Below are 20,706 nucleotides of genomic sequence, written 5' to 3'. Positions count from 1 at the left end.
CCCATAGTGCACTTGACTCCTTCCTCTTAACTGGGCCAGCGCGAGCCCTGCGCCTGGCCCAGAGCCACCCCTGGCCCCAAACCCCACCCCCAAGCCAGCCCTGTCCTTTCTTGTCCAAATAGTCAGTCATTCCGCAAATACTTCCTGATTCCTCTTCTGCACCCAGCCTTCGGGAAGTTGACATTTGAGGGGGGTGTGGGGGTGATGCTTATACGCCAGACCTGTCCCTGCCTTCTCCGCCTGCGTGCCCAGCGTCTCCTTGAAATTAATCATAGAATCTGCAAATGACAGGGCCTAAAACCAAAGGCTCCTCAGGGGCGTGAATTATAGAACTTCCGAGCATTTAAGCTCTTGGGTTAGTAGAATCTAGGGAAGACATGCAGGACACCGAACCATTAAAATGTTAGGATTAGGAAATCTTAATTGTTAAATTGTTTTTTTAAATAACCAGCTTGTGTGGCTCGGTTGGTTGGAGCGTCACCCCACAGACGGAAAATTCACGGGTTTGATTTCCAGTCGGGGCACCTGCCCAGGTTGTGGGTTCAATCCCCGGTGAGGGCGCGTGCGAGAACCCAGGGACGGTTTCTCTCACGTCCGTGCTTCTCTCTCTCTCTTCTTTCTCTTGCCCTCTCTTCCTCTCTCTCTAAAACCAACGAAAAAAATGTCCTCAGGTGAGGATAAAAGAGTAAAACTAAAAAAGACGTTAAAATGCTGACCTTGTTTAACCTGGGGATGTTGGAGCTGAGGTGCTTAGGACAGTGGAACACCAGAGTGTTCGGGTGGAAGAGACCTTCTAGAATCTACGGTCAGGAACCTGCTTCTCACTTGGGGCGGGAGCCCCTTCCCGACCCCAGCAGCCTTCCTCTCCCTGCCTGGCTCGGTCCCAGGGTCCCACTGCGCCGTCACTGTGAGCGGCCACCATCAGCCCTGCTTGCCACCCGCCCTCCGTGCGATCCGTGGGGACACCCCGAGCCATGCAAGTCTTCAAGCCTCAGTCACTCCGGGCCGCTGCCTGGCTCACCCTTCTCCTCTCTCCCTCCCTCCTCACCTCTCCCTCTTGGCAGACAGCCTCCCGTCAAGGGTCTCCGCAAACGCACCTCCACCAGGATGTGCCTTTCCGTTGCCCTGGGCGGAGGTCATGCCCCGCCTCCATCCCAGGTTCACCTCCAGCTTATAAGTCACTTTAATTCTCAGAGCCTCGGTCCCCACGTGTGCAAAATGGCAAGAATGAAAGTACCGCCCTCTCAAAGGGATGTTGTGGGAATGAAAATAGAGATCTCGGGAAACACTTAGCCCAGTGTCGGGCACCCACCATTAGCGGAAGGTCCCAGCAGGACACTCTGGCTTCAGGGCCCTTGCTGGGTGCTCCCGGCACCTGGCCTGGCGGGACAAATGCAGAGCCACTTGAACATGGTATTGAACCTGAGCCCAGGAGGAAGGGAAGAGTGCACCGGGCAGGAAGTGCCCATCCAGGAAGACTTTCTGACAGAGAGTGGCTTGCCTTTGCCAGGGACTACTCAGATGGCGGTGAAAGGTGAAGGTCAAGTGTGGGGTGACACACACCTGCTGGCATGTGATTTCACCCCAGCATTGGATGAGTGACAAGTTAGAGGGAGGGGCTGGGGCAGGGATGGGGGAGTGCTTTGAGCTGGTCTGGACAGAAACATCTGGGGGTACCCACCTGCCCCCCACCGTGAGCTTCCGCAGACATCTCCCCTTTCTCAACCAATGTTACCATTGGACCAGCGTTGTGGTCTCACTACAATTACAGGGCACCCTCAGCAGTAGCCATCAGGAAACTGGAGGGGAGAAAAGCAGCATTACTTACAGGGTCTGGAAGTTCCGGGGCATGCCTGGGGCCACCCAGCGAGGTCACAGGTACAGAGAGGGCGCGCGGGCCTGGGGAGCCTGCTTTCATTGGGGTGGAGGTTGAGGGCGGGGGCCTAGGGTTCACAGGCTCACTATTGGGGAGTGGCGTAAGAGTGGGGACTAGTTCATGGACACGGACAGCAGTGTGGTAACTTCGGGGAGCAGCGGGGTGTAAGGGGACGGATGGTAATGAAAAAATGCAATTAAAAAAGTTAAATAAAATAAAACATAAGAGTGGGGATTTAAAGTGCAGAAAGAGAAGCAAGTAGTCCCAACGGCCAGTGGTTGAAATCAGCCAAGATTTCTGAAACAAAGACGTCTCGGTGCAGGGAGGCACCCCGCTCCCTGTCTAGGGGTGAGGTGGGCTCTGTGTCTAGTCCAGACGGCTGTCTGTGAAGGGGGCTCCTCGGCCACCAAAGCTTCAGGCAGGCGCTCGCATCGCAAAAATGAGAAAACCTTCACTGACCGTCAGGGTTAGCCATGTAACCTGGTGGGGTGTAAAGATTTTAGCTCTGACAGAGGTCACTGCAGCAAGCAAGGAGAGGAACAGAGCATGGATTGAGCACTCGCTGTGTGCCTGGTGCTGTATGAAAGACTTCATGTGGGCCCTGGCTGGTGTGGCTCAGTGGATTGAGTACTGGCCTGCAAACCAAAGGGTCACTGGTTCGATTCCCAGTCAGTGCGTGTGCCTGGGTTGCGGGCCAGGTCCCCAGTAGGGGGTGCACAAGAGGCAACCACACATTAATGTTTCTCTCCCTCTCTTTCTCCCTCCCTTCCCCTGTCTCTAAAAATAAATAAAATCTTGTTTAAAAAATGAAAAGTGCAACAGAAGAGCCAAGTGGGTCCAAATCCATCTCTGCTACTCCGTGCTGTGTGACCTTGGGCAGGTCACGGCCCCTCTCTGAGCCTCAGTTTCCTCATTGGGAGCACAGGGATAATGCCCATAAGTTCAACCAAATAAATGTATCAATATTTGACCATTTTTGGCCTATAAAAATGACGATTTCACATAGTTTGACCTAAAATCTATCCTGGCAAGTTATTGGAAAAATTGAATAAATTAATTCAGTGAATTTCCTTGGCCCAGTGTCTGGCACATAGTACGTGCTCGATAAACAGTAGCTCGTCTTATTTCATTGTTCCCCCTCGATAGGGGGGTAAGGGGTAGAAGAGAAAGGGAGACTGTCTTTCTCTTTCTTTTCTTCTTCCTCCATTGTAGCCTTAGATGATTACTAATGGAATTGTAACCAATTATTCAAAAGGGTAGGTTTAACCTTACGTTCTGCCTGAGATTTACTTGCAGTTAACAGTTGACCAGGAAAGAACAAAGGCCCTTTTAACCCGGCCCTGAACCTACACGTCTGGTCACCAGGAATGTGGAGACTGGCCGACCGCACCCCAGCACACCGGGGTGGCGTGCACCAGCCCGCCGCTGGCCCGGCTCTGAGATCCTTATGGGAGCGTTGGCCACTCTGGGCCAGAGTCAGTAACCAGGATATTCCTCAAGGTCTCAACCCGCACAGAGACTCAGATGCCAAAGACTGCGCATCACCAGGACCCCTCTGTGCTCTCTTCCCCATTCCCTTCCCGCGCTTCCCCTGGAGAAACTTACCCCCGACACGCTCAGGGGAAGGTGGGTGTCAGGGTTTTTACCTGCCACGTTCTCCGATTTCCGGCATCTGAAATCATTAAACGCTCACTTACAACCCAATTCTTGTCTCTGCTTTTTGGCTGGTGGTGACAGGCAGTATAAGCCCCAGACTCGGTTGACCTCCCATTTCAAGATGACGACACTGAGGCTCAGAGAGGTTAAGTCACTTGTCCGAGGCCCCCCAGCTGGCGGGCAGCAGAGCAGACCCAAACCCAGGGGCAAACCCACTCCTCCCTGGAGCAGGTGGGACAGGGAGCAGTGCCCAGGTCTTCTCTGCACCCCCTCCAGCTGCCTCCCCACAGGGGCCTGAATCACAGTCGGCTGGCTGAGGCTGAGCAGCAGGTGACAGCCCCGGCCCAGCCCAGAGGGTGCCCTGGAAGAGCGTGGGGGTGGGGGAATCAGGAGATCTCAGCAGGCAGGGCTGAAGGGAGAGTGGGGTCAAGGCCAGAGCCGGCTCCTCTAGACTCAGCTTCCTTTCTTGGCACAAAGAGCATGACTCTGCAGCACAGGAGTGCCTGGGAGAGTGTGTGCGTGCATGCCTGTGCACACGCATGCATGGGTGTGGGCAGGCCTGAGCGAGGACGTGTCGTCTTGTGCAGAGGGACTGGGTGGGTGCGGCGTAAGCATCCACGGGAGCCTGTGTGTGAGCTGTGCATTTCTCCTGCGTGTTTCACATGTGTGTCCAGCTGTGTGCAGCTGTGGAGGTATGGAGGGCGTGCGTATGGGGCTACGATGGCAGAGCTGGAGTGCAGCTTCTGCAGCGGAAGGCCCAGGTCTGAACCCTGACTCTGCCTCTTGCCACCTGCGTGACCTTGGGCAAGTCACTGTCACATGAACCACCCCCCCCCCGCCACACGCAGACGTGGTAAGGAGAGCCAGTCTCCGAAGCACTGTTGCAGGGGAGGAGAGGGGCGGGGGCTGTGGGGGTGGGGGACCGCGGCAGGAGGGAGACCTCTCTGGCCGGGAATTCTGCAAGCATCATGAGAGTGGGCAAAAGCGGTTTTCTGTTATCGAGAGGAGTGAACCAGGCTGGGGAAATCAGGCGTGGGGAAGTGGGCTGAAAGAGTGACTGATGGAAAGGTAGACAAGAACTGTTTTACCCTAAGCCCCACCCCTATTTTCAAGAGGTGCTGCCTGCTGGCTCAGGCTAAGGGGGCCCTGGAGCTCGGGGCCCCGGAGGAAGGAAAGAGGCTTAAGATGGGTGAACAGGCATTTTGTTCTGATTGGCCAGTGGGGACAGCTGTTCAGCGAATCGTTCACCAGGCAGCAAGTGGGAGTTTGGAGTATCTGTGTCTGGCCTTGTCATGAGGACACTGGGGGGGCGGGGGGGGGCATCCGTGAGTCTCAGCTCACAAGGGGGGATGGTGTTTAACCTTCACTGACTGCCAGGCTCCCGGGACTCAGGCAAATTCACCACTACCCTCTCCTAACCGCTCTGTGCCTCAGTTTCCTCTTCAGTAATGGGAGGGCAATAGTAGCACCCACCTCATAAGCTTATTGAGAGCGCTCAGTGAGTTCACACCTGGCACAAAGTAGGTGCTTAGCACTTCACTTTGTTGCTACGTGGGGGCAAGGTCTCCGATCTTACCCTTCAGTCGATGGTTACTGAGCACCTCCCAGCCCCGTGCCAGGCGCTGGGGACAGAGATGGCTTCGAGGTCCCTGAGCACCAGGAGCTCACTGTCAGGGAGGGGGCAGACACACACACGCACACGCACACAGTCTCTCTTTCCCTCCCACACAGGTTCAAGCCCATGAACCCCGTGCTGGCCCGCCGGAAGCCCACTTGCGCCCCTTCCCCCAGGACCCAGCACCCTTCTAGGAGGGCATGCCTCACCCCGAACGGCAGTGGGGGTCTGAGAAGGCCCCGGGTGGGACTGGGAGGTGGCTCGTCCCCTCCCCCAGACTTGGGACGCACTCAGCCCCGCTCTGAGTGGCCGTCTCCTGGCCTCAGGATGTCAGAACCCAGGGGCTCCTGGGCCAGCATCCGCCACTGGTCCCCACCGTGAGGAGCATCAGAAAATACCACCACTCCCAATCCTGAATTCCATCTCAATACACTGGAGCACCCAGCACCAAACATGTGTCCAGGATGTACCTTTTGGGGTCACACCCAGCTGGGACTTAGGTGGGTCCAAGAAGAACATTCAGGGTTAGGCTCAGCCTGAGGGGCTCATCCCGATTTCTTAAGAGCTCATCCAAGGCCATCTCCAGGAAAAAAAAAAAAAGGGCCAGGCCTGAGTCCCAGCAGCTGCCCAGCCTCCGGAGGCCGCTGGTTCCTCCACCCCCAAGCAGAGCACTACCCTTGGGAAAGGCCAAAATCCACCTACCCTCCACACTCACACCCTTTGGCCCTGGCCCTGCCACCTGCCAGCCTGAGCAGACACCTGTCTGAGCTCCTTCATTCATCCATTCATTCATTCAGCACCTCCCATGAGTCTGGGCCGGTGCTGGGCACCTGGAACACAGCAACGAGCCAGCCAGGGGGGCTGAACCCCGCAGGTGCACAGCATAGTTGGGGCGAGGGTGAAGGACAGGTGACTACCAACAAAATAAGTAGGTTGGTCCGATTAAGTACAGGACACCCAGTTCAATGTGAAGTTCAGATAAACAGTGAGTAATTTCCTATGTGCTGAGCAATATTTAGGACCCAAGATCATAATTTGCTGCCTATCTGAAACTCAGATGTAATTGGTCCTTTGTTTCTATCTGCCGACACAAGATATTTTCAGCTGGTGACAATCGGAGGGAAAGAAGGAGGGTGATCGGTGTAACAGAGAGTGGGGGTGGGGGGCAGAGGGGGTGGTGCGGGGGCAGGGGGCGGGATCATGGACGCTGAGCCCCGACTGAGGAGGAAGACCCCACCCCAGACTCCACCTCTACCCCCACTCACCTGGGTTTCTTAAGTTTCAACTCATTGTCACTACAGAAACCTTAGAAGTATCCCCAGGAGCCAGACCAAAGCTGACTCAGCTGGGAGTAATTTAAACGTCTGCGCCAGGGAGGCCCCCACAGGAAGCCTTGGAGCGGAGTTCAGAATGGAGTCAGGCAGTAAACCCATCAGCTGAACCCAAACACTTTAGCCCCAAATCTGACTTGAAAAATCGGGGCTACCCAAGCTGAACCCACGGGAGACAGGCTACATAACCACACACTTTCAGGCGACGGGAAGTCTTGTCCAGGTCACTATAAACAGGATTCGTATCCCGTCAAGGTCATGGGCAAAGACCTACATCCAAGCCCGAGGTCTCTGTGAACATTAAGAAATACCAGAGCAGATGATAAGCCCGAACATGGCTCGGGAGGGTGACCCCCAAGTTTGCTTGGGGTGACAAGAGCATTGCCCATGGCTTTTCAGCTTCATAAGAACTGAGTTTTAAAAACTGTTTAAGAGAATCCAACTTTTAGTAGTTACATATTTGTGTTACAAAAGTCACACATGGTTGGAATTTTAAGCATTTGTGATATCTAAGAGAACATGGTCCGTGGGAAAAACAGATCAGCCGTCAGCTTCTGATTTAAAATGCACAGATGAATCCTTGATTTAGGCTTGTGATTTTTAAGTTGAAATCTCACTAAGTTTGTCAACAGCATTAGAAGAGTTCCGAGAATTCACATTCACCGTATTTGTAAGTGCCAAGTCGTTAGATCTCTAAGAACTATTCAAGTGCTTCGGAAAGTTATGTTTGTCACTAAGGCAAGTGAAGTATTTTAACAAGAAACTTAACAGATGATAACACAGTAAATGTATAAGTGCAGTTTAAAATGTTTCAACTCGTTTAAGTAACCAAGATTGTAAACAGACATTCATCCAATTCCCCTAAAAATTATTTTAAAAGTTTCTATATTTATCAAAAAAGTATTTTTGACCTGAAATCAAAGGCTGAAGTGGGATTATTGAATTTATAATTATAATAAATTGAATATTAAATTTTAAAAACCAAAGGAGACTCTTACTAACTCTCTCTAGACCCTGGCGGGTATGGCTCAGTTGATTGGGCATCGACCTGAGGAGGTGGCCAGTTCGATTCCCGATCACGGCACATGCCTGGGTCACGGGTTCAGCCCAGTTAGGACAGGAATGATGTTTCTCTCCCTCCCTTCCCCTCTCTCTAAATAAACAAACAAACAAAACTTTTAAACATCATCATCATCATCCTCTCTCGGCAGAACAGCTCCCCTCACAGGCACCAAAATCTCACGCTGACACGTAACCACAGCTGGGGAACTTCAACTCCGGTCCCCTGCTCCCACCTTCCCAGGGACTTGCAGGCTCCCCGGAGTCACGTGACTGGCCGCCGGACTGAGCGTCCCGGGGCAAGGCGCCGGGTCTCTGGCCTGCTCCCAGCTCCCTCTCCGGACAGCGCGGCCTCTGGGTTCCCCTCCTGGCCTCAGCCCTCAGGGGCAGTGGCTGGGTCCCGACCCTGCCCACCAGCAACCACGCCACCACCTACCTCCCGTTTTCTGAGCACCTGTACGGTGCCAGGGGGCTGTCTGGGCTCTACCTCATTGCATTCGTATCACAATCCCACATTTTACAGCTGGGAAAATCAAAAGGTAAAGCGACAGAAAGATAAAGGCAGTGCTAGGTTCCCAATCGAGGTGCACCCTACTGTAGGGCTCTTCTCCTGGCTGTGTCATGCCAGGTCTCACGTCGTCCCCTAGAGAACGGAACCCATCGACTACCTCCAGCAGAGCCAGCCCCTTCTCGCCTCCCCTGTGAGCGTGAAGAGGCTGTGAGCATTCCTTGTGTCTGTGGCGCCACCTGCTGGAATCTGAGCACATCGCACAGCCATCTCAGGCGCTCACCTGAGGTCTTCCCAGGGGAGGGTCAGAAAGAGCTCCAAGCTCCAGGATTCCTAGGACCCACCCCAAAAAGTCACTTAACCTCCACTTCGACTTACTCTAAGGTAAGTCCCACTGTCCCACGTGGGCCCTCATCACCTGCCACCTAGAGCACAGACTTCCCCCTGCTCTCAGGGACTCCTTCCCTCAGTTCCACCTTCCCGATGGCTCCCTACTGCCCCCCAAATCAGCCATAACGCTCTATGGCCTGGCACTCTAGGCTTCCTGGCTTAGCCTCGTTTTCTGGGCCCTAGCCCCCAAATATCCCCCCCCCCCATTTACCCACACTGCCTTCACTCCCATAATCCCCTTCCTTGGCTACGCTCTGCCTCCTGCCAGGAATGCCCTCCCCCACCTCTGCTTGTCAAACTCCTACCCCTCCCTCAAAGGTAAGCCCAAAGGCCACCTCTTCCATGAAGCCTCCCCTTCTTTCCTGAGCTTGAATTAACTTTTCCCTCCTCTGTTGAAGCAGAGGGCGTACAAAGCTGCCAGACTTCCAACAGCACCTGTATCTCTTTGCTGAAGGCAATAGGACAGAGGGGCCTGGAGAATTACCCCCATTTCCACCCAGGCCTAACCCTCAACCCATGATTCAATTGCATATAGAGGAAGCATGCCCAGCTCTCTCGCCCTGGGCTCGGGTAACTCTGAGCTCATGCTCCACACTGCCTCCCAGAGACCCCCGGGGGCTCGGCCGCCGCTGCGAGTAGCAGTCGATAACTAGTTACTGCTGTCCTCATGAACGCCCTGACCGTTACCGCCTCGGCTCCTCACTCCCCCGCTCTCTCCCGGGACTGCCTCTCGCTGAATTCCTGTTGCAGGGTCCATTTCCAGGGGGCCCCCCTCCAGCCTGTGCACTCCCCCGTGGTGTTTCGCTGATGCTCTTGACTGTAGCACTGGTCAGTGGAGGACTTGAGTGATGACCATTAAAGCAGAGGGAAGATAAGTCAAGCATTTTCGGCATGCCTGGCCCTTTATATTTATACCCCATTTAAATCTTGTGACAAGCTGGGAAGCAGGGGCTGTGGATGCCCCCATTTCACAGGTGAGAAAATCGAGACTCAAGTGAAATGAGTCACCCACGGTCTCCAAGGCCAGCAAGTGTCAGGGCTGGGGTTTAAAGCCGAGAAGACTGATTGTAGCGATGGAAAATTTGACCTTTTTGTGGATGTAGTAGGAATGATCAGAGCATCTGCCTCTCAGGCAGTTGTAAATGCCTGCGAGGTATTTGCAGAAAAGGGGTCCTGTGTGTGTGCACGCACATGCACGCACGTATGTGTCACCCCTGCTAGTCACTCGTAAGGATGAACCACGTCTCAGGGATCTACGCCCCTCCCCCTGCCCAGCCAAGTACCCGGCACATGCTCAGTGGTTGGGTACTCATCAGAACAAATCAACAACTCCAATCAACAACTCCGGCTCACGGGACCAAGGGGTTAAGGCCACAAGACAGGCATAAAGGGAGAGACTCAAAGAACCCAGCTCTGCTACCAACCAGCTGCGTGTCCTTGGGCAGGTCGCTGCCCCTTTCTAGCCCTCGCTCCCCCTTCTCTGGGCCTCAACTGCCTCTCTGTCCAGGGAGAGGGTTCCACTTTAAGGGACTCGACCGCACACAAATCGAGTCCCTGAACCCCGACCCCAACTACCTTGGAAAGGGGGAAGAGGTCCCAAAAGCTAAAGGAAGGTGCTAAGTGAGGTTGGACAGAGACAGAAGGCATCCTTGATCTCTCAGGATCATGCAGGCAAGTACCTTCTCTCCCGTGAGAAAACCACCAGCTTCACGGCTTCTGATTTGGGTATCTGGCGCCACCTTGTGGTCACCACCTCTTCCAGAGCAATTCCACACTCTCCACCAAGTATTTACCTACAATGCCCAGACATCTAGGCTCAGCCCAGGAGAGACTATGCTGAGCAAGGAGGCCACAGTCCCTGCCTAACAGTTTATGAGAGTCCGGACCAGCACTTCCAATAGAAATATAATGCAAGCCACAACCACGGAGTCTCCGCCAGGCCCTGTCCTGCTAAGCATCACACCGGCATCATCCCGCTATTCCTCTCCACCCTGTGGGCTGGTGCTGCCGGGGCAGGAGCCCCCTTATGTGCGGTTCCGCTTTCCACAGTTCCAGCTGACCACGGTCAACCATGGTCCCAAACCACTAAACTGAAGTTCCCAGAAATCAACAGCTCGTGAGCTTTAAGTTGTGCGCCATTGGGGGTGGTGCGGGAGGAGGATTTGCCATCCCCAGGTATGACTTGTCGAGCGTTTTGGGTGTGTTAGCTGGCTACTTGGGAGGAAAAAGAGACTCAGGAAAAAGCTTTCACCTTCCCTATTACTGCCTAAAAGAATCTAGATAGAGAACCTGCCTCAGGAAGGGAGTTATAATTACAGATAATGATCTGTATGTTTCATATGAACTAGGTGTCACAGGGAGGAACCCAGGCAGGCCTGTCGGAGCCCAGTCCTCTGTGGGTCCCTTCGTTAAAGGGCCCTGCCAACGCTGGTCTGCCAGCACCCGCCTCTCCATCTGCTTCTCTGTCTCCCAGTGAATTGCCATCCTGCCCTTTGAAGTCCCAAAGCACCACCCTCCCTTTCCCCCCAGGGTAAGGTGGCATCTGAGCTTCCACTGCCCCATGGTCTTATGGGGCCTCTATCTGTACACACGTAAACAAATTGTGTTATTTTCTCCTGTTAGTGTCTCACATCTGTTTGATCATCAGCCCAGCCAGAAACTAAGAGGGGAAATTCCCCCTGCCCCCTAGCACTGTGAGATAGAATCTCACACCAGCCTGTTCTGTCCTGCCTGGGACAGGAACCCTCCCTGGGTGTCTGTGGTACCTCCATCCCTGTGTCCGTGGTGCTCCCGTTCCCTGTGTCCGTGGTACTCCCATCCCCGTGTCCGTGGTATCCCCTCCCCGTGTCCGTGGTGCTCCCACTGTGCCCACTGCCCACCCATTAGTCACTTAGCAGTCACCCTGCTGTCAGATCGACTGTCACAGTATCACAATGCTTATGTTTAAGTAACCCTCGTTTTACTTCATAATGCCCCTTTCACATGACTTTTATTACAATATATTGTTATAATTGTCCCATTGTATTATTGTTGTTCATCTTTTACGGTGCCTAATTCATAAATTAAACGTGTCCTAAGGATGTATGTCCAGGAAAAATTATAGTACATACAGGGTCTTCTCCGTGTTTTCAGGTGTCCACGGGGGGTCACGGAACGTGTCCGCCGTGGGTAAAGGGGGGCTGCTGTGTCTCCCATAGGGAGGAAAAAGCCGAGGCCCCCCAGCCAGTGAGGGGCAGAGCCAGACCCGACCCCAGGTCTGCCAAGTCCAAAGACCGTGTAAGCTCTTCACCACCAGGCTGGCCACCGCCTCTGCACAAATTGGGGATAATAATAGCTCCCACCTCACAGGCGTGTGAGGCGGGATTAAGGGAGCTGAGAGGTGCGAAGCCCTGAGAGCGGTCCCTGGCACAGCCTCAGGGCTCAGCGAGCGCCGGTCGCCGGAGAAGCACCGACGTCTCTGGGTGGCCGCTGCCAGGTCACACTCGAGAATGTTCACAGTGGTCGTCGCTGGTCCCACGGTCACGGGTGATGAGATTTTTAGAGTCTTTCCACCAAGGTCAGGTATTTCTCGTGTATCTCTTTGTTTTTAAATTCTTGCTCACGTGACACCCTCAGTGAGCGGTCATGCTCCGCCAAGCAGGCCCGTGGGGTGTCGGAGTCACCCTCCAGGTTCCCCCAAGGCCTGGCCCCCAGAGACCCCCCGGAAAGGATCAGAGCAGGGGACAGCTCCAAAGAGCCCCCCCGAGCCCAGGCCCCCTAGTCACATGCTTGGCCGCAGCCAGAGCGGGGGTCTCGGGGCGCAGGTCAGTGCCAGGGACCTGCCCAAGCTAAGCCTGCCCTTCGCTGGCATTTCCCAAAAGGCACAAGGAGACGCCTCGGGTCTCTTCCAGGCCCCAGGGGATCGGAGGGGGAAGCGGCCGTGATGCCTGAGACCTCCGGCCCTGAATCCCCCGACAGCTGTGACCACTTCAGCTATTTTAAACCCTTGGCCTCAGGAGACTCCCGCCACACCCACGCAGCCCTGCAGCCCGACACTGCGGTTGCCCCGAGCCAGGGGTGGAGCCCCGAGCACTAGGCAGCAGGTCCAGGCCGGACTGTGAAAGAGAGGGAATCTCATTTTTGAGCTCTCGCTTTGCGCCAGACCCCGCACTGGCGGTTTCCATACATCATCTCATTTGAGGTCATCCTTACATCCATGCCGAGAGATTAGTGGTTCATTCATCCATGGGGGGCTGCGAATGGCAGGGTGAAGTGTCCAAAGGCTCCCCAAAGGCAGGGCTGGGAGTAGGACCTCCTCATCTGCCCATCAAGAGACAACATCCCTCCTCGGCTCTTACCCACTTAGCGCCCCACCGCCCCCGCCCAGCCCACCCCCATGGCCGTGCCAGTTCCTACCCTGGCTCTGCCACTCTCAGGAGCTATGGGCCAGAGATCATTCTTTAATCTTTCTGCAGCTTCCCTTCTTCCTCTGTAATGTGGTGGGGTTGTTGGGGGGTGTAATGATCCCATTCTGATACGGGAAAATTGCTCCCGGAAGAGAGTGTAGCACATAGAAAGAACGCAGTAAGGCTAACTTTCATTCCTCCCTCCTGCCAATCTCCCGGCCTTATCACTCCCCTGCGCCTGCGTGACCTTGCCCGGGCTGGTGCAACATGCAGTGTTCCACCCCGACTCTGGGCCCCCCTTTCCCAGGGGGGTGAAATAAGGCTTCTGTACTCTGTGATTCTCAGGAAAGTGGGAACCCTGGCTTATACCGGGTATCTGCCACATAGTAGGGGCTCAAAAGTAAGTCCTGGCAGAGCAGCGGCCACCGCAGGGGCCTCAAAGTTGGCTCTGAGCTGTACCGGTCTCTTTCCTCTTTAATGAGTGGCTGCTGGCTGGCTGCGTCCTCATTGGATGATGCACTCCACCGCAACCAGGAGCCAATCAGAAGTTACCAACACCTCCCTGGGTCTGATGCCTTTTGGGGCAGAGGTCCCCCCTAGCTCAGACTCAGCTTTCCCCCTTCCCCGCCCACATTCCTCCCAGATCCTGGCCACCCGCGAGCAGCTGGGCTCTTCACCCTTGGGCCACTGGGGTCAAGGGTGTGTCAGCTCTTCGAACTTCTGAGCCTCAACCCTTTAGGGCTCCCACCCCCGCCCCCAGAAGAGCTTCTGGAACATTCCTCACTTCCAACCTGCTCCTTCCCTCTTATAGCCTCTGCCCATTCAACCCCCCACTCCAGTTCCTGTCCCCAGCAGGGACCACTTGCTCGGGCATGGCTGAATTATCTGAACGGGCCCTGGCCTGGCTTCAGAGCTGGAAAGGTCAGGAATAGGGTTGGGGCTGGCTCAGGCCCCACCTGGACGTCGTCCTGCACCTCAGCCCCCAGAAGACACAAACTGATGTCTGCAGTGGCACCCGCCGGCACCCCCCTTTTGCCCAGTGACCCAGGCCAGAACGGTGCCCCCTCACTGTCCCTCCCCTGGAACATCAATATTTCAGCTCACAACCACTGGTCTGATCACCCCCTCCCTCTCCAGCCCATCCCAAAGCCCCAGCTGGGGTCTTCATTGACCCTCTCCAGGGGCACCTCCATTCACAGCAGCCGGAACGGCCCCTTTCACTCCCCCTGACCAGTCCTCTCTGAGGGAAGCCAAGCCGCGGTTCCGGTCGCCCACCCACTTGTGCCTTGGCTTGGCATCGTGGCCCTGTAGGCTGCTGGGTTCCCACTCCCCATTCTCCCTTTGCTGACACCGATCTGATTGGAGGGTGCAGAGGGGTGTCAGGCTGTATCTGGCTTCCTGCCCGTGCTCAGGCAGCTCCCTCTCTCCCCTTCCCTAGTTTGCAAACGCCTCCTTTAAAAAGGCTCAGGTCCCGGACCCCAGGCTGGGTTAGAGCACCCGCTCCCTCTGGGCTCCCACCACCTCCTGTCCTGGAACAGTGCGCATTTGCGTTATCTGCCCCTCAATGCTGGGGGCGCCTGGAGGAGATACTGGTCCTCCGTCCTGGCTCCCGACCGCTGGGAGCCCACTGAAAGTATGTTGAATGAATGAATGAACAAGTCAACCATGGAAAGGCCTCTGCTGAATCGCAATGCAACCAGAGGGCGGCGCTGAAGAGTTGAGGGCGTGGTCGTATTTAAAAGACAGGCCGTCAGCCTACTGCGCGACAGGGCCCGGCAGGCAGCCCCGCCCACGCCCCGCCCACCGGCCCCCGAATAAGGGTGCGTCAGGCAGCGGTCCGCGGGGGTTGCAGCAGGCTCACCTGCCTCAGGTGCTTCCCGCGGACCTGGACGAGCAAGCACTGGCGCTGCGGGAAAGATGCTGCGCGATCGGACGGTGCGGCTGCTGTACGGGAGCCGTGTCAAGGCGGTGTACGTGCTGGGCACGCACCTCTGGATCGACGTCTACAGGTGAGCAGGACCACGGCGTCGAACCGACACACGCCCCAGAAGCGAGGCTGGCTGGAGATCTCCGCCCCAGACATCCCGAGACCCTCCTGGGAGTCGGGGACCCGGACAGCCTTGCTCCAGCCCGAGTTGCCCTTCATCCCGCTCCCAGAAATCAAAGAAGCTCACCCAGAAACCAGACAGCCCCAAGCCTGGTGTCAGCCTCCCCGAAATCCCTGAGACGCCCCCAGACACCCTAACACAGCCCCAGCCCCCTCACCGCCTCTTTCCCAGGCCCCCTCCCCTCCACCCCAGGCTTCCCGCCGCCTAACCCTCTCCCAGGGCAACCTCAGCACCCCTCCTCTTCCCCGCCACCCTCTCCCCTTTCAACTTCCCCACCCTGCCCTCAGACCCGCCATCCTCCCTTATGCTCTCCCCTTCCGCTCAGCCCCTCCTGGTTCACCCCCACCCCCACCCCACCCCCACCTTCGCCCAGCCCCTCACCCCACTCCCAGATCAGCGGAACTCGTCCAGGATTTGCTGGGAAGCCGCCTGGAGGTGGAATCTGGCCCCGGGGGTTGCTCAGGCTCCGGTTTCACCCTGTGGGGGCTGCCGGTGGTTGCCCCATCCGCAGACACTGGCCGTGAGCGCCTTGTCCCCGAATGCCTTCCCTTGACTTCACCCTGGGGTCAGGGAGGGACCTGGCACCACCCAGCTGAGGGCTGAGGGCTGAGGGTGCAGTGCGGAGGTGGGATCTTTGTCTGAAGAGTGCCCCTTATTCAGGACCATTTCTCCACCTTCTGTCCATGCACTTGGTGGGGTGCAGGATTTCTGAGCCAGAGAATGTGGCTGGGGGGATTGAGGTCAGGGCCCCACCACTACCCCCAACCCTCAGGAGGTAGCCAAGTCCAGTTTGGAGATCCACCTCCCTACCGTGCATGGGCCGGGGCAGGGCGGGCCGTGTGGAGGTGTGACTGGTGTGAACGGGGCAGTGGAGAGTCCAGGGTAGGGCCATGCAGCCTTCTAGTCCAGGAATTTGAAATGTTCCCCGTTGACAGATAGGAGGGGTCTGCACTGAGAGGAGGGAGCATGTGGGACTGAGGGGGGACCCGTGCCAATAGCTTTGGGATGGTACCCTTCTCTGTGCGTTGAGCAATGCTGGAAGTGACAGTGTGGCTTCTTGCTCCCAACTCATGGTCACCTGGAGCACCCTGCCTCACTCAGTCCCCTGCCAAACTGTACCCCTGTGTCTTCCCACACTCCCTCCCCAGTCCATTCTCTCTGTCCCCTGCAGTGGCCCTGGCCACACTGCCCAGCCATTCTCCTGCCACCTCCTCAGCGGGCATTGGCCACCGCGAGGATACCATCAAGCCCCAGGCTCCCTCCCCGAGGGCAAAGGGCCGGCCGGCAGGGTCACAGCAGACCAGGAGCCTCTCCACTCATCTGCCCTGGCCTCAGTGTCCCACATGTAAATCCCGGGGGGGGGTTTTCTTAGGGTCATAACACCACAGTGATGTGTGGTCCAGTCCTTGGTGGCCCAGAGAGCTTCCCTTCTTCCCCCACCCTCCCCCTCATCCCGTCCTAAACTGGGCACTGCTAGGGAGCTGGCCAGGAGCCAGGGCGCTCAAGTCTCTAAGCCTCTGCTGTCACCATACCCGCCTGTTTATTCCCTGGGCGCAGCCTGAATAGCTGGCGGGGGGGGAGGGGAGTAATGGAGAGGGGCATCCCCAGGCCCCCTGCCCTCCCTCTGCCCCAGCAGAGAGAGGCCCAGCCCTGCTGGGGGCAGGGAGTGTGGGAGAGTGTCATCTTCCATCTAGCAGGGGGCAGAGATGTGACGAAACCCCTTTGTCCTTTCTCAAGAAACCAGTCACAGCCACAATGACCCACACCCCCCACTTGCACGTCACGTAAGACTCCGTACCACCCCCTGCAAGAAGAAGCGCGGTCTCACCCATCACTGTCCAACCGAAACAACTCGAGCCTCCATCAGAGCCCCGTGTCATTTGCAATTTTCCAGTCGCCATGTTTTTAAGGTTAAAATAAACGGGTGACATTGATTTTAGTCATATCTTTTATTTAACCCAATATATCCAAATTACTCGCATTTCAATTCAGAATCAGTATAACCATTTTTATTGGGTAGTCTACATCCTATTTTTCGTAGTAAGGCTTTGGAATGCAGTGGGCATCTTATACTGGCGTCAGGTCCCCGTGCGGGATGACCGCGGTTCAGACGCTCCTCGACCCCCGCAGCCGGCGGCCCCTGCACTGAACAGCGCAGGCCTGTCTCCTGTCCTCTCTCCGTGGACCCGGAGGTCCTGCTGGCATCCACCCTTTCCTAGGTGAGGGAAGCGAAGCTCAGGGAGGAAGCCGCTGGCCCTACCTCACAGAGGACTCAGGTCCAGCCTCCACTCTGTCCTGCGTGGCCCTAAGGCCAGCAGGTTGAACTGAAGGACCCTCAGCCTGTCCCTTCCACCCTCCACCTGGGCTGTGATCCCACTGCGCTGATCCCAGAGACTCCACCCACCTCCCTCCAACCCTCCACCTCCCACTGTGTCCATCCCTTCCTCAAGACCCCATGGGATGCCCCCCAGAGTCTCTGAAGGGACACCAAGGGACAAGACCTGGTAGGCCCTGGACCCAATTAGTTAGGGACGGGTATCTTGACCCTTCACTCCTTCCGAGTCACAGAGGTGACTAAACGGGCTTCACTCAGCACCCGCTCCCTTTCCCAAGGGCCCTGGCCCCCCTCTCCTGCGATGCATACACGGCTTCCCTCCCCTCCAGACACAGCAGCGGCCTCGCCTTCCTCATCCCCAGCAGACCCCATGCTGGGCCCACACACCTGCTCCCAGCTGGCCTGGCCCTTCGGGGATGGGTGCCCTGACCCAGCCACGTTCTGAGCGCGGGCCTCCTGCAGGCCGTGGGGAGCTGCACAGGAAGGGGAAGTACAGTTTCCTTCTGGAGATTTACGTTGTGATAGTTGCTCAGGACACAAACCGTCCCCTCTACCCTCATGTGTGTTTATCTCGGTCTGGCACATGTGTGTGCCCTGTCCACACAATCTCCGCCGCGGTCTCTTTCCCTGGCAGTCGCTTCTCCCCTGGGACTGGCCTGGGCCCCCACCCGATTCTGGCTGGAAGCTGGCGAGGAGGCTCGAAGTGAGTGGTGACCGAGGTTGGCTTCACCTCCCCTCTGCTGAGGGATGCTGTCCCTTCCCTGGAGCCAGGGACTCCCGTAGAGTTGGGAGAGACTGGAGAAAGGGCAGCCTTGGAGTAAAGTGACAGGGGATCACCCACTGGCCGACTCTCCCACTGACCCACAAACCGGCCGGCCGTAGGGACAGCTGCTCCCTCTGTCCAGGCAGGTGAGAGCTCCCGATGGGGCCGGCATCCCCCCTGACCCTAGCGGAGAGAAGCCAGCACCTGTATCCTGAGGTCTGCAGGCGCTGCAGGGCAGAGGTGATGCGAACAGCGGCCCCTTGCCTCTGCAGAGCAGTGTCCTGGCTACGTCCGACCCCATGATGAGCCCATGAGGCAGGAAGTGGGGGGGATCCCCACCCACTTCCCCAGGAAACTCCAAGACAGGGCTGACCAGCCATTTTTCTCAGCAGGGCCTTGCCCCTCACTCTCTGGCAGAGACGGGAGAGGGTACCAGGGCAGAAGTTCCCAGGCGCTGGCCCAGTAAGATCCTGGGGAAGCCAGGCATGGTGCAGACGTGTCTCGTGTCCCCGTCTCCCTCCCTCGACGCCCTCCCAGACTGTCTCCCTTCGTCTCTCGGTTGGTGTGTGTTTTAGAAAGCATGCTTGGGACAAAGGCCAGGGAGGGTCCACGGCCCAGTCTGAAGCAATGTGGACTTGGGGCGCTATGACCTCCCCTTCCCATCGAGGGCCAGGCCCCACCTCACTGATGTTTCTCCTGCCGACTCCCCTGTACACACTCCTCTCCGGCCCATCGGCTTTGGGACGCTGCTGGCCCTGGAGTGCGCCACGCTCACTCCCACCTCCGTGCCTTTGCCGGTGCTGTCCCCTCCGCCCGCCGCCCCGACCCCCAGACTCCACACGCCTGACATTCACCCACCGAGTCTCAGCCCAAATGTCACCTCCACCAACGTTCCATGGTGCCCCCTCCTGAGCTCCAGGCACTCTCTCCTTCATTAGTGGGTTTTTTTCTACCTAACATTTATTTTTTTTAAAGGTAGGACTTCCTTCCTTTTTTTTAATGATAATGTGGTTTTTTTAGATTTTATTTATTTCTTTTCAGAGAGGGAAGGGAGGGAAAAGGAGAGAGAGAGAGAGAGAGAAACATCAATGTGCGGTTGCTGGGGGTCATGGCCTGCAACCCAGACATGTACCCTGACTGGGAATTGAACCTGCAACACTTTGGTTCGCAGCCCGCGCTCAATCCACTGATCTACGCCAGCTGGGCTACCTAACATTTATTTAATACCTGTTTTGTATCAGGTCGCCTTCTCAGCACCTTGCATATTCATCTCACGTGTATTCAGTGACTTACATGTGTTTTAACCTCACAACAACTTTAATGAGTTAGGCACTATTACTGGCCCCCTTTTGCAGTTGGGGAAACAGAGGTAAGGAAGGTTTGTCCAAGGTGACACAGCTGGCCAATGGTGGCCGCACAGAGCCCAGGCCCCTGACTGCCCTGCCAGCCGGGCTGCCTTTGGGGACTTGTGCATTAGGGGTGTCCTCCTCCGTGTCACTACCTTCCTGTCCCTGTGCCCCTCATCCCTCAAGACAATGAAGGGCTTCTTGGTTGAGTGAATGAGTGAATGACCTGTGGACTGGCATATCAGCGGACTGAGCTCTCTGCCCCCAGCCTCAGGGACAGGCACCATTGGACGGGCCGGCCAGTAGAAGGTCAAGGGCATGTGGCCAGACTTGGCCAGAGCAGCACTTGCTGCTGAGAGAATGCCGGTAGCAGGAATCCAGCCAGGTCAGGTGGTCCCATAAATTAAAATAGCAGCCAGAGCCCTCACCTTTAAAAAGAGGCCCTGCCAGGAGCTGCTCGGGTTCCAAGCCAACTCTCAGTGGCAAGGCCCTAAGGAGGCCCGGGCACCCAGTGGTTGGAGCCCACAGCCTCCCGCACAGCTGGGGCCCCGAGCACCCTTCCTCCCTACCCGCAGGGCCCTGAGCCATGACAGCGGCAGGGGCCCACCCCCCAACTGGACAGGCCCACCCGTTAGACTTCAGGGCAGGCCAGTTTTCAGAGGCGGCGCCCTCCTACCCAGCGGTGCCTGACCCTGGGCTCGGGCATTTTGACTGGACCAAGCCTCAGTCATTCCCCCAAGAGCCCAGAGCCGGCAGCCCGCCTTTGCTGTCCCCTTCCTGGGCCTCTGACCCCACCTGAGAAATAAGGAGAGGGCTCTCGAGGCTCCTAGGAGCTTCTCATTTGACCCTGTCCTGAGCCAGGCTTGCCACTCGGTCACCAGGTGTCCCTTCCCAGAGGACCTTGAGAGAGCACTGTAGCCCATAGACCCTCTCCCAGGATGGAGCAGCCAGGCCCGAAGCTCACCTCACACTCTGCCATTACCGTCCCCAAGACGTGGAGCGAGTGTTTGCCCTCAACATGCTCATCTGTGAAATGGGACAACGTTAATGCAGGCCTCGTGGGGTCGTCGAAAGGATGGACTAAGATCATGTGGACCACGGGCTGGCTCAGGGCCTGGCACCTAAGAAGTACTCATAAGTAGTTATCATGAGTTAGTATTGGGTTCGTTATATGTTATTAAGACAAATAATAATGAGATATAGCCTCAAAGAGTTCATAGTGCTCATGGGAGAAAAATGTTGAACAATTTTTGAGTGTTGTTTGAGGCAACAACAAAGGGAGGAAAAATGAGTCCCTGACTGATAGAATCAGGGAAGACTTCCTGGAAGAGGTA

At 56.5% G+C, this 20,706-nt stretch overlaps 1 protein-coding gene across 1 annotated transcript in view; it reads left to right on the top strand.

The window, feature by feature from the left end:
* The first annotated feature begins 14,629 nt into the window (after window positions 1-14,629).
* The window catches only part of PADI2 (peptidyl arginine deiminase 2), a 38,489-nt gene continuing 32,412 nt past the window's right edge, over window positions 14,630-20,706 (top strand). Inside the window, exon 1 of the mRNA XM_045859657.1 lies at window positions 14,630-14,829. Within this exon, the coding sequence (XP_045715613.1) occupies window positions 14,738-14,829 (92 nt within the window). The 5' untranslated portion in view covers window positions 14,630-14,737. The remainder of the gene's footprint in view (window positions 14,830-20,706) is intronic.

Source organism: Phyllostomus hastatus, unplaced genomic scaffold, assembly GCF_019186645.2.
Source record: "Phyllostomus hastatus isolate PE091 unplaced genomic scaffold, TTU_PhHast_1.1 phas_scaffold_182, whole genome shotgun sequence".
Lineage (NCBI taxonomy): Eukaryota > Metazoa > Chordata > Mammalia > Chiroptera > Phyllostomidae > Phyllostomus > Phyllostomus hastatus.
The sequence above is the reverse complement of the archived record's forward strand: the minus strand, read 5'-3'. Positions and strand labels throughout refer to the sequence as shown.